This window comes from Kryptolebias marmoratus, linkage group LG13, assembly GCF_001649575.2.
Source record: "Kryptolebias marmoratus isolate JLee-2015 linkage group LG13, ASM164957v2, whole genome shotgun sequence".
Taxonomy (NCBI): Eukaryota; Metazoa; Chordata; class Actinopteri; order Cyprinodontiformes; family Rivulidae; genus Kryptolebias; species Kryptolebias marmoratus.
In genome coordinates this window covers 18,531,096-18,542,990 of record NC_051442.1, presented here as the reverse complement: position 1 = coordinate 18,542,990, position 11,895 = coordinate 18,531,096, and the positions used below count along the sequence as shown (strand labels likewise).

Genomic DNA, 11,895 nt, shown 5'->3' with positions numbered 1-11,895 from the left:
GTCTCACCTGACGTCTCACCTGCCATCCCCAACAGTGAAGCACGGCGGTGTCGGCATCATGCTGTGGAGACGGTTTGTAGTTGTTGCTGGTTTTTTTTTTTACAGGAACTACATGAGCTCGATGCACAGAGCTCAGGGAGGTGTGCCCGCGGAGATTCACTGCTGTAGTTGCATTTTTTATTATTTTTTTTTTGTGAGGCAGCAGAACAAGAGAACAAGGGGAGTAATAAGAAGCACAGACTTCCTGTCATCACTGTGCTCCGTTTCAAATGTTTGAGGCGTATCCCAGCATCCCCCCGGTCCAAATTCACCTTTAGGCTTTTTCTAGACACGGGAATATCTTGTGACTCTCTGCACTCATGAGCTCCTACAGACCAGCGGGTCCATTTTCAACATTTTGCTGCTATTTATTATTATTTGATACTTCTTTTTAAAAGAAAGACAAAGCCTCAGAGAGAGGGCTCAATAACACACACATTTAGTTATTTGGTAAAAGCCTTTAAGTGAGCTGACCTCGTTTTTTAGGTTTTAAATGTAAATTTCTGACAATTGTTTGAAGAAACACAGACAAGTTGTTTTTGTAATGCTAGCATTTGGGAAACTTCTCACAAGCTAATAATGGTTAAAACGTAGGCCAATGTCAGCCGACCTAAACTAGCTGTTATATTTTTCTTCTAATTTAAAATGTTTGTGAGAAAATGTGTCGTTACTTTAGTTTTTTTTTCTTTTTACCAAGCTAACGATCACATAGCACCACCTGACTTAGCTAAAATCACAGACTGAGTCGTTTCAGATGAGAGTAAAGTGATAAAATACGGATACAAATATATTAAATATGTATGTGCACTCAGAAATGGACACAATGAGGAGTTCAGTGAATGGAAATGTCCCTTTTATTATTGACAGCACAGAAATTTGAAGTGACAGGAGTAGTTCCTCCTGTCGACGTTGGCGTACAGAATATCCTACAGTAATACATAAACTCCTCGCTGAAATGTGATATACATACGACCGACTTCCAATTATCTGGTTTTTGGTTTTTTTTTGGAGGTAAATCAATAAATGACCCACAGAGACGGCATGCAGAGTATTTGACCCCCTTTTGAGCTTTGAGTTTGGTTAGATAAAATGGAGTGGATTTAAGATGCTTCGACAGAATACCAGTGTCGTAAAATATGTAAACCACATTTAGATACGCGTTGTCTAAACGTCCTTGCTATACCGGACAGCAACATTTATCCTAAAAATGATTCAAGGTAACACCTTGCTGAGTACAGTCAAACACGACGATAAAACACGAGAAAAACACAACTTCCTCTGCAGAGAGGGGGACACACACCGTCCTCTTCATCACTTGAACTTACAGCGTGAACCCTCATGGCTCCTGATTATCAGAACTGGAATGCTGTGAACAAAACAAACAATTTATAAAAAATATAGATATTTTTCTAACGAGCGTTTAAGCTTTTTTTTTTTTCTTTTCCCCACCTTTAAGGCCGACAACACTGAGATTAAACACGTCCTCACTAAAAAACAAGCAGTAACTTTTACAACAGCTCACGTTCGCAATCTGCTTCAAAGCGCACTTGAGACAAATAAAATGGCAGCTTTAACCCAATAAAACACATGTTTGAGCATAACTATTACACCGAGAACTGAAATAAAACAACAAACCCGTGACATTCAAGGTGATTTCTGTTTTCTGTCCTTAAAGAGTTTCTGGTTACCAAAAAAAATAAAAATAAAAAAAATAAATCCAGCGGAGGGGACAACTCTTCCTCGCGTTTATTTACACACGTCCGGAGAGGATACTCCCGACGGGTCCCGGCCGGCGTCCGCCACGCCTCCACGCCTTTAAACCGCGCGTTACGGTCGGGCATGCAAGTATGTGTGCGAGCCACCGACAAGACATCTAATGACGCCGCCGCTCCACCGGCCCTGCGGCGCTCCGTTGTTTGAGTCTTAAAAGAGCCATTAAAACGACCATTTAAAAAAAAAAAAAACTAAACAAAACAAAAAACAACATCTGAGCGGTGAAAGCGGGTGTTGGGCGTGGGTCCGCCTGGACGCTTAGTCGACTTTCTTGCCGCGCAGTCGGACGGCGTCCAGCGCGTATCTGCAAACGGAGCCGCTGTGCTGCGAGGCGACGGTGAGCAGCTTCCCGTGGAGCAGGGTCAGCAGGGTCTGGTGGCCCGTGGCCCACACCCGGTACCAGGGCCCGTAGAACGGGTCGGACACGGCCGGGCACAGCATGTTGTTCAGGTTGACCTCGGTCGCCTGGAGGACAGGAGGAGGAGGAGGAGAGGGGACAGGCTGAGTGGGTCTGAGGCCTAATTTCACCTTAATGGCAGTTTAAAAAGTATTATCCACTTGGATGAGGTTCGGGCAAACGTCGCGGTTGGCTTCACACTTCATATCTTTATAAATCATTAATTTTCCTTCCGAATTTCTGCTCCACAAATCTTTCCCCTAAAAACGGAATGAGTGATGAGTTCAGGCCCACAACTTATCATTTTACTGCAGAAACTCATTTGGCTGCTGAATAATCCTCATCTTGTAATCACTGCAGAGTTTCTCTCTGTTTTTTTTTTAAAAATTTTTTATCCATGCCTAATTAACTATAAAGCTGAAGTGGGTGGGACACTAAAAAAAGATAAATATTAGCGTTGTGAAGCTCGTGTTTTCTATTTAAAGATGTGAGTTGCAATGAATAATTTTACAATCAAGCTGCCACAATTTGGCCTCTTTGCTTCTCTATTGATTCCTTTCTCAGCTAAAGCTTAAAAATGATCATTTAGCCCAACAGCTGGGATGTAAAAACCCTTATTTTAGTTTAGTATTTTATCACCGTGTAACTGACTATCTTTTTTTCTTGATTAATTTAATGCTAAAACATGGAGTATTTCTGAACTACACGTATTTAAAAAAAGACTAATTTTTATAAGATCCAAATCAGCAGACAGTCTAAATTATAAACGATAGAGGGATTTACAGGGATTAGGGATTTACAGCATTTCGTAAGCTAAAAAGCCACCCATACACACTTCAATATTCATCTTTGATCAGATCCACTGAATCTTATTATTCTGGTTTGGGTTGATCTGTGCATCTCTTATGACTAGCCATAGTATTTCTACATTCTGGTTTTATAATTCATTACCAATACCTTTCTAAAACGTCCAAAAATATGTTCTTCATACATTTTAAAATTGTTGATGTGGTTCTGTTTGCCGTTTCTTATTGAAAAACACGAATAAAGGTAACATGAATAAAGGTAATGGTGAAATCTCTGCAGGAGTGTGTTCCTGGATGTTGAAATAGCACAGGACGCCCAGCAGAGTGCTCCATCTTACCAGGCCGAGGACCTGCAGGAAGAGGAAGTGGTAGAGGAACAGGATGCCGGTGGAGAGCAGCGCCCACCACATGTCTCCCAGTGGCTCGGGCTTGTACGCACCTGCAGACAGAGTCGCACATGAAACAGCTCGCCGAGCCTGCAGGTTACAGAGCGAGCTCGTGGTTTAAACACATCTTACATCACGGCTCAAAAATGCCTATACTGACTGTGAGGGTAAAAACACTAAAGGGCCGGGGCAACGGTAAGATTTACAGCCGCTGACAACAACTCAGCGAGGAGCGGTTCCGGTCCGGCGTAGAGAGCAAGCGGCGGCTGCGGAAATGATTTGATTTGTGAGGCGCTGTAATGTCTGGAACAGGCACCAGAGGGCGTAAGTGAAAATGAAAGAAACGGCGTTATCAGGTAGTTGCCATAGCATCTGATAGTCAGTCAAAAACAGTGAGGGTCAGCAGAGACCGAGGATCTATGGAGTTCGACAGGGGGCAGGCCTGGGGTCGTGCTCAGAGTGTGAAGTGTAAGGATGTCCAAACCAGTGGGTCTATGGTTCACCTACACACACACACACACACACACACACACACACACACACACACACACACAGAGCGAAGGTTCTGGTTGCTCAAGACAGAACGCACCAAGTGGAGGATCATCATATTGTGCACCAAACATTAGACAACCCTGTGACATATGTCCCTGTCCTCATTACACAGATATTAGTCTTTACAGCACCCCGTGTCCCGGTGACTGACATCAGCTGGACTATGGGTTCACCGTCCCATGCATACACTGACACTACTTCAGGTCACCTTGTGCACCTACTGCAGCTTTTTCAACAAGGCAACATTTGTTCACACGACACGTGCGTGTCCATAACCATCCTGAGGTCCTCCCAGGACCATCCAGGTCCCCCAGTCTTGTTAGACGTAGCCACAAAGTCTCCAAGTTAGAGACCCTGCTTGAACCCGGACCCGCCCTGCTCTGATTGGATAAAACTTTGGCTTCATTTGTTGAAAGCAGCGTCTGTTTCATCCCTGCATCATAAGATTGGACCACAACAAATAACACGTCTTTGTTTTTTTTTTTCCTTCTCATTTTTCCCCGATGACTGAGAACTTTAATCCCCGTTTCATGTCCGCCTGGTTAACGATTTTTCAATCTTCCTTGGCGGTGAGCGTACTTCCCTACTGATGAATCAAAGCGTAACAAGCCATGTAAGCGTAACTGTCCAACAAGCTTTTCCCGTTTTCCTCACTTGTGGCATCTTATCATATATAATACCACGGAGAACTTTGCTTTCATAATAAACATTTTCTTTGGTGGGTTTTTGCTGCGAGTTTACTAACAAACAACAGGCCTCAGAGTTGTTATTACTGTGCTACTGATTAGATGATTCTCCACTAATATCTTGTGTTTTTGGCCACAAACACTGCAGTCTCAGTTAATCCAAATATGAACGCGGCTGTATGCTACGTGACGAGGTGAAGCCGGGTGTGCTGTGAGCAAACTAAACTGTACAGTTTTTGGTTTTGTTGTTTTTTGTTTTATTACTTGAAACGCCGTATGATCTTTGCACTGCAGGTTCTGATGTGTGCGTTATGAACCGAGTGGTCTCTACTTCCTGTAGCCATGACAACAGGAGAAACAGGAGCAGCATTTGAAGATCTCGTCTCAGTTTGAACATTTTTTTGTTCTTTTATGCATGGGTGAAGCTAGCAGGAAGTACAAAAAAACCCCCCAAAAAACAAAACATGACGACTGTAATCAGATTCTTGTTTAGGACAAACAGCCACCATCGGTGAACATGAACTCCTGACAGGTACCGGAGGCAGTGGTGTTTAGACAACAATGATCTCCCCATGCAGAAAGGTCGGGGTGTTGCTCAGATGGAATGTGAAAGGTCTTTGTGTGTGTGTGTGTGTGTGTGTGTGTGTGTACGGAGACCACACAGTCAACACCCACCTCCTTTTCTGAAGAGGTACAGAGGAACCAAGTACATCATGGAGTGCTGGATGTAGTAGATCTCCTTCTCCAACGGGAGCTGAGGAGCAAACAAACAAACAAACAATAAATAAACAAACAGTGAACTTACTCATGTGACAGAGAGCCAGGAGGAAAAGGATCCGCAGAAACATCAGATGACGTGCAGAGAAAATAAACTCGCCACACTTGTTTTCAAAGATTCAGGGTTTTTTCTAATTTTTTTTTTTTTTTCTATATTAAATGATTTGAAATTCTAATAATAAGAATAAAGGCCCAGGATTCCTTGGAGAAACATGCGGGGGATAAAAAAAAAGGGGGGACAGCCATTTTGGTCAAACTATTATTGCGAAATCTTGTGAGATGTTAGCACTCGGAGTATGTGTTTATAGATGACTTATGTCTGAAAGGTTCATTTAAATCCATCTGGTGGTTGGTGAGATATTTTGCTAACAGACAGACGGCTGCACATACACCCGGACACAGGCAGTGACGTGTTAGCGCGCTGCCGTGATAACAAAAAAGATGATATTTGGTTTTAAGGCTTTTCTAATCCCAACCACTGAAGCATTGCTGCCCTTTCACCTTCAGCGGAGGGAGATGATAAAAGTTAGTTTCTGAAAACGTGACTCAATACTCAGGATCTGCTGTAAATAGTTTGTAAAACCACATCATTTTCAGGATTTGCTTCTTTACACCACATGTCGTGGTGCTGAACAGAATGCAAAACAGTTTTGTAAAAAAAAAAAAAAAAAAGGGCATACTTCCTTTTTTGGAAATCTGATAAGGAAGTACAAACGAGGAAGGCCGTATTTGCTTAACGTTGGCAACGGTCGCTTGGAGGTAACAGCTTCCGAGTTACGCAAGTTTGACTTTGAAACATGAATAAATTAGAGAAGTTAGCTCCCACACCCACAGCCCTCACCGGAACCTTTTTAAACAAGCAATGCTGCTCCAGATGATCCTTTTTTTTTTTTTTACTCCAATCAAACAATTCAGGAAATAATTCCTCACTTTTCAGCTTTCACCAATGTTCCTGTTGGATTCAAGCCAAAACCTTGGACTGCTCTGTTCAAATTATGACCTGTTCTGCAGTCAGGGACGGGGTGTTATTGTGCAATCCACTTCACAAACCAAACGCTTTTATTTTTCTTTAAATACTCCTTTACAGTAACTCTGAATAACTCTGATGCAGCATTACAGGCTCAGTCCACCAAACAGGTACACTACAACCCCCCCCCCCACCTCAAATAATAATAGATACAACAACAACAAGTGTCTAAAATATCTTTTGAATTAAAGCGGACAGCAGCAGCCACATGACAAATATGAAGTGAATGCTCTCTCCATATTAGGTGTAGATAAACGCTGACTCAGTGTTTTCCATGATTGATTACCTCTCTTATGAGAGTTAATTGGTAACAAGAGAAAACACTTCTTCTCATCACAGAGGCCTTTTGTTTTGGTTGTTCTCCGTGTGGAAACCTTTTAGCGCCCTTGTTGTTCTGCTGTCATTCGGCTCTGCTTGTTTGAGCAGACGACGCAAAGCGACGAAACCCAAAAAGGCAACAAAGTGGCTCCGCGACGTGTGCTTCTAACCTGCTTCGGCTAGTTAAGAGTCGGGGGAGAGGCGGCGCTGGTGGCATTTAAATCTTACAGGTCTTCTTCCCGTAAAGACTTGGATTTAGCTGCTGTATCAGAAACGTCACCTGTCCTGAAGTCTTACCTTCAGTAGGCTGAACATGAATGCTTACAGGGCCCGATTTAAACCACAAATTATTTAATTTCGGCAACATGCAAGGAGATGGGTCTTCTTTTTCTTTCAGCCGCTTCATTTCAGGGGTCACCACAGAGAGTCCTCCTCCTCCATGTAACTCTGTCCTAAGTGTCCTCTGTCCTCACTCCAACTCCCTCCATGTCCTCTCTAACTGCATTCATATGTCTCCTCTTTATCTTTTTCCTGTCAGCTGCATCTCTAACATCCTTCTACCAATATGTCCACTGTCCCTCCTCTGCACATGTCCAAACCATCAGTCTGGCCTCTAACTTTATCTCCCAGTCCTTCAACCTGTGCTGGACCTCTGATGACCTCATTCCTAATCCTGTCCATCCTTGTCCCTCCCAAGGAGAACCTCAACATCTTCAGCTCTGCCACTTCTAGTTCTGTCTCCTGTCCTTTTGTCCGTCCCACTGTCTCCAAACCAAACAACATAGCTGCTCTCACCACTGTCCTGTAAACCTTTCCTTTGACCTTTGCTGACACACTTTTGTCACAGATCACTCCTGAGACTTTTCTCCATCCACTCCATCCTGCCTGGACTCTGTTCCACCTTGCACGCCAGTGGTTTAAACAGAGACTACCATCTTCTGTGTGTGCTCGGAGTGAGCATTGGGGACAACGGCGCCAGAACCCACCAGACATTTACACAGGCTACACCCAACGCTGACAAGCTGTGACTGACATCTCTCTCTCTCTCTGTCTAGATACAGGCAGAGAGAAAGCCTGGACCAAATCAGCCTAAAAATGAAATAAGAATATTTAGAAGTAAATAAGTGTATTTATAGCACCCGTGGGCCGCCTCTGACCTAGAGCCACACCGGTTACGGGCTGTTGGAAAACAAAGAGACCCCAGGCCCAAGTCCGTTCATGTGTCCAGGCCAAAATGCTCACCTATATGTGGCCCAGAGCGGATAACTGTTACTGTCAGAGTAGACAAATAATTGCACAGACAGTATGTCATTTTTTTGCCTAAAAATAGCTGGAGTTTGCAACTGGCAGAGATGATATTTCATCTCTGAAATAACAGAAGAAAAAAAAAAATAATCAGGACCTGTGGCAGCAGGTCTGTTTCGGTTTCTGAACGCATGTCACTCAGAAACGGCCGCGGTGTCGGCTAATCTCAGACATCCAGAGCTGGGCTGGAGTCGGTGAAGCAGTTCTTATTAACCACCCTATGATTTATAGGAAATCTGAGACTGAAGAATCTGAGAAAAGTTTGTTGTTAATTACATTACTTAAATCGTTTGCTTTCCTCACCATCTCCCGTGTTAAAAAAAACTGGGTTTACAGCACAAGTTTGCTTCTTGTGCCAGTGTTTATTGTTTACTTGTGTTTACTTCTTTCGTGATCATTTATAAAGCGGTTAGTTTTACTAATGATCATCATTCCTAATAAATGATTTGAATAAAAAAATCACAGGTGAAAACTTTTCATTAATTGATAATTGTTGCTTGTGTGAAAGAACACCTCAATCGTGACTGCAGTTTGTTACATATATGATTTTTTTTTTCATTTTCAAAAGAAAGACTTTTGTTGTGAGCTTTTCCAGATCTGTTGGCTGTGAAAGTACCCACTGACGTACATCCACTGATTACTTTTTGCAGGTTTAAATCAATTCTATCCAGCGGTTCACGGGATGTTTTGCTAACAGACAGACAAACAAACACACTTGGTGAGACACGGGCCTTTACGTTACGTTAAGACGTGTAAGAGAACAAAAGCTCACTGGTTACTTACCAGTCTGGTGTTGACGACAGGGAACATTAAAGCCAGCAGGGCTCCGTTCAACATGTGGACGTGCAGCCTGGAGACATGCAGGATGAAGTTAGGAAAAATCATACCGCCATTAACACACGTTCCTGGCTTCTTTATCGATCGGGACTATTACAGCTTTTGAAACTTGTTCCTCTTAGCTACAACTCATTTCAGAGCCACAGACCCCCCAAAACGTATGTGTTAAAGTTTAGAGCCACAGAAACTGCTCTTTTTGTTAAATGAGCCCAGATAAGTGTTGTGACAGCTGAGGTCACTGGGAAAACAGAAGAAGCGCAGAAATGTCACTTCAGATGAACCCAGCTGTCACTCCTCGAAGCCTCTGGACGTTTCCTGAGAAACACTTGGCTTCATTCCGGTTCTAATTTACCACGGTTGTGGGACTTTCACAATAACTACGCCACATGTCCACTTCATTTTCATTTCAAAAACTATTTGACATGTAATACGTGAATTATAACACTAATATATATTATATTGCCAAACGTTTTCACTTCCAATCCCTTCCACGGCCACAGGTGTATGAAATCAAGCACCCAGGCATGCAGACTGCTTCTACAACCATTTGTGAAAGAATGGGTCACTCTCAGGAGCTCAGTGAAGTCCAGCGTGGTGCAGTGATAGGATGCTACCTGTGCAAAAAGTCCAGTTGGGAAATTTCCTCTCCACTAAATATCCCACAGTCAGCTGTTAGTGGAAGTGATCGGGAACGACAGACACTCGAAGTGGTCGGACACGTAAAACCACAGAGTGGGCTCAGCGGATGCTGAGGCTCGTGGTGCACAGAGGTCACCAACAGCTTCCTGTGGCCTTCAGATTAGCTCAGGAACAGAGCAGAGAGCTTCATGGAGTGGGTTTCCACAGCTTTCCATCACTGAGTGCGAAGCGTCAGATGCAGTGGAGTAAAACACGCCGTCACTGGACTCTAGAGCAGTGGAGACGTGTCCTCTGGAGGGACGAATCACGCTTCTCTGTCTGACAATCCGATGAATAAGTCTGAGTTTGTCTGCTGCCAGGAGAACGGTGTTTGGAGGGAGGATCATGGTGTGGGGCTGTTTTTCAGCCGTTTAGTTCTAGTGAAAGGAACTCTTAATGCTTCAGCAAACCAAGACATTTTGGACAATTTCACACTCCGAACTTTGTGGGAACAGTTTGATGGCCCCTTCCTGTTCCAACATGACTGAGCACCAGTGCACAAAGCAAGGTCCGTAAAGACATGGATGAGAGAGTTTGGTGTGGGAGAACTTGACTGACCTGCACAGAGTCCTGACCTCAACCTGACAGAACACCTTTGGGATGAATTAGAGCGGAGACTGTGAGACAGGCCTTCTGTCCAACATCAGTGTCTGACCTCACAAATACACTTCTGGAAGAATGGTCCAAAATTCCCATAAACCTGTGGAAAGCCTTCCCAGAAGAGTTGAAGCTGTTATAGCAGCTAAAAGTGGGCCAACATCATAATAAACCCTGTGGATTAAGAGTGGGATGTCATTTAAGTTTATATGTGTGTGAAGAGAGGTGAGTGAATACTTTTGGCGATATACTGTCCATCAATATGTCTGCTTTTAGTTACAGATATTGTTTTTGTACTCAGTTAACTGTTCATTGTTGTTTTAAATTATATTACTTTGTTCAGGGCAATAAGTATAGTTTAGCACTTCACAGGAAAGGATACAATACAGTTTGTATTCTTGACTGTATTGAACTGAAACCACCACGATTGTTTTCTCCATTACAGAGGTATTCGCTATAACAACTGTAAGTGAACATTGTCAGCTGTTGATGCTACACATTAAAACCAGGACATGTCTGGCATTCACAGCAAAGAGGAGCTGAATGAACTCTCTGTACCTCCGAACCACTCCCTGCTGGCCCTGAGCTCGCATGCACTCCACTCGTATTTATGAGCGAATCTCACATCGTGTTGGCGAAAACACTTCCATAAATAATTACCTTCCCTGACCAGAGGAGTTTTAGAGGAGAGACTGAGAACCCAAACAAAGGCGCGGCAATCCATAATCTCTGAAATCTCGATTTGTCCTGCAAAAATCTCCAAGTAATAGCAGATGATAATGATGATCGCTTTTAGACGGGAATAAGCATCTGTTTGAATCTGTCTGCACGGATACAGCACATTAAACTCCAGATTAGCTTTTAGAACGAGAGGCTCCTGCGGCAGCTTTATAGTGCAAGTGGTTGACTTCTGCACAAAACTACCTGCGGCTCCTATACAACTGTAAGCTGTTCCGAGAAACTCAGAAGGTTTTTCTCCAAACACAACGTCCCGGTGCGTTTCAAACCCATAAGGACTCTCAGACAGAAGCTGAAGGATAAAACACCCAAACCCAAACTGAGCGGTGTAGATCTCCTTATTGGAGAAACCAAACAACCTCTCCACAGACGCATGGCTCAACACAGGAGAGCCACCTCTTCAGGACAAGACTCAGCTGTTCGCCTACACCTCAGGGATAAGGGACGCTCCGTTGAGGACCCAAATGGTTTGAGAGGGGGGTAAAGGAAGCCATCCATGTCAAACGAGAGAAACCAACATTAAACAGAGGAGGAGGTCTCAGATTTCAGCTTTCTAAAACCTATAAAGGAGCTTTAGACCTGATCCCCAGTCAGTTTTACTCCAAACAGGACCTGCATTCATGTGACCAGAGTGGCCCATCAGGGAATCAGGCTAACAAGGACCCTAATGAGCCTCTATTGTGAGGAGAGTGAGTTTAATCTGCAGGTGAATCTCAGCTTTAAAAGCTGGAACTCCACACTCTGAGAAAGCTCCTCTGATGAGAAGCGAAACATCTTCAGCTACAGAACAGAAGTCCAGTTGTTTTTGTTTTTAACCTTCTTTTTTGGATTTACCACGTCCTGGATGACTGAGAATCTACACCAGCACTACAACCTGTTGCACATGTGGCAGTCTGTTTGTAGGTCACTTTAAGAGAATATAAATGTAGACAAGTAGAAGGTGTGTGTGTGGGTGTGTGTGTGTGTGTGTTGTAGAGTG

At 43.5% G+C, this 11,895-nt stretch overlaps 1 protein-coding gene across 1 annotated transcript in view; it reads right to left on the bottom strand.

The window, feature by feature from the left end:
• Positions 1-874: 874 nt before the first annotated feature.
• Positions 875-11,895, bottom strand: part of LOC108233793 (transmembrane protein 164) — a 21,782-nt gene continuing 10,761 nt past the window's right edge. The window contains exons 3-6 of the mRNA XM_017412479.3: positions 8,850-8,916; positions 5,315-5,393; positions 3,354-3,454; positions 875-2,277 (exon numbers count right to left, since the gene is read on the bottom strand). Of these exons, the coding sequence (XP_017267968.1) occupies positions 2,071-2,277; positions 3,354-3,454; positions 5,315-5,393; positions 8,850-8,916 (454 nt within the window). The 3' untranslated portion in view covers positions 875-2,070. The remainder of the gene's footprint in view (positions 2,278-3,353; positions 3,455-5,314; positions 5,394-8,849; positions 8,917-11,895) is intronic.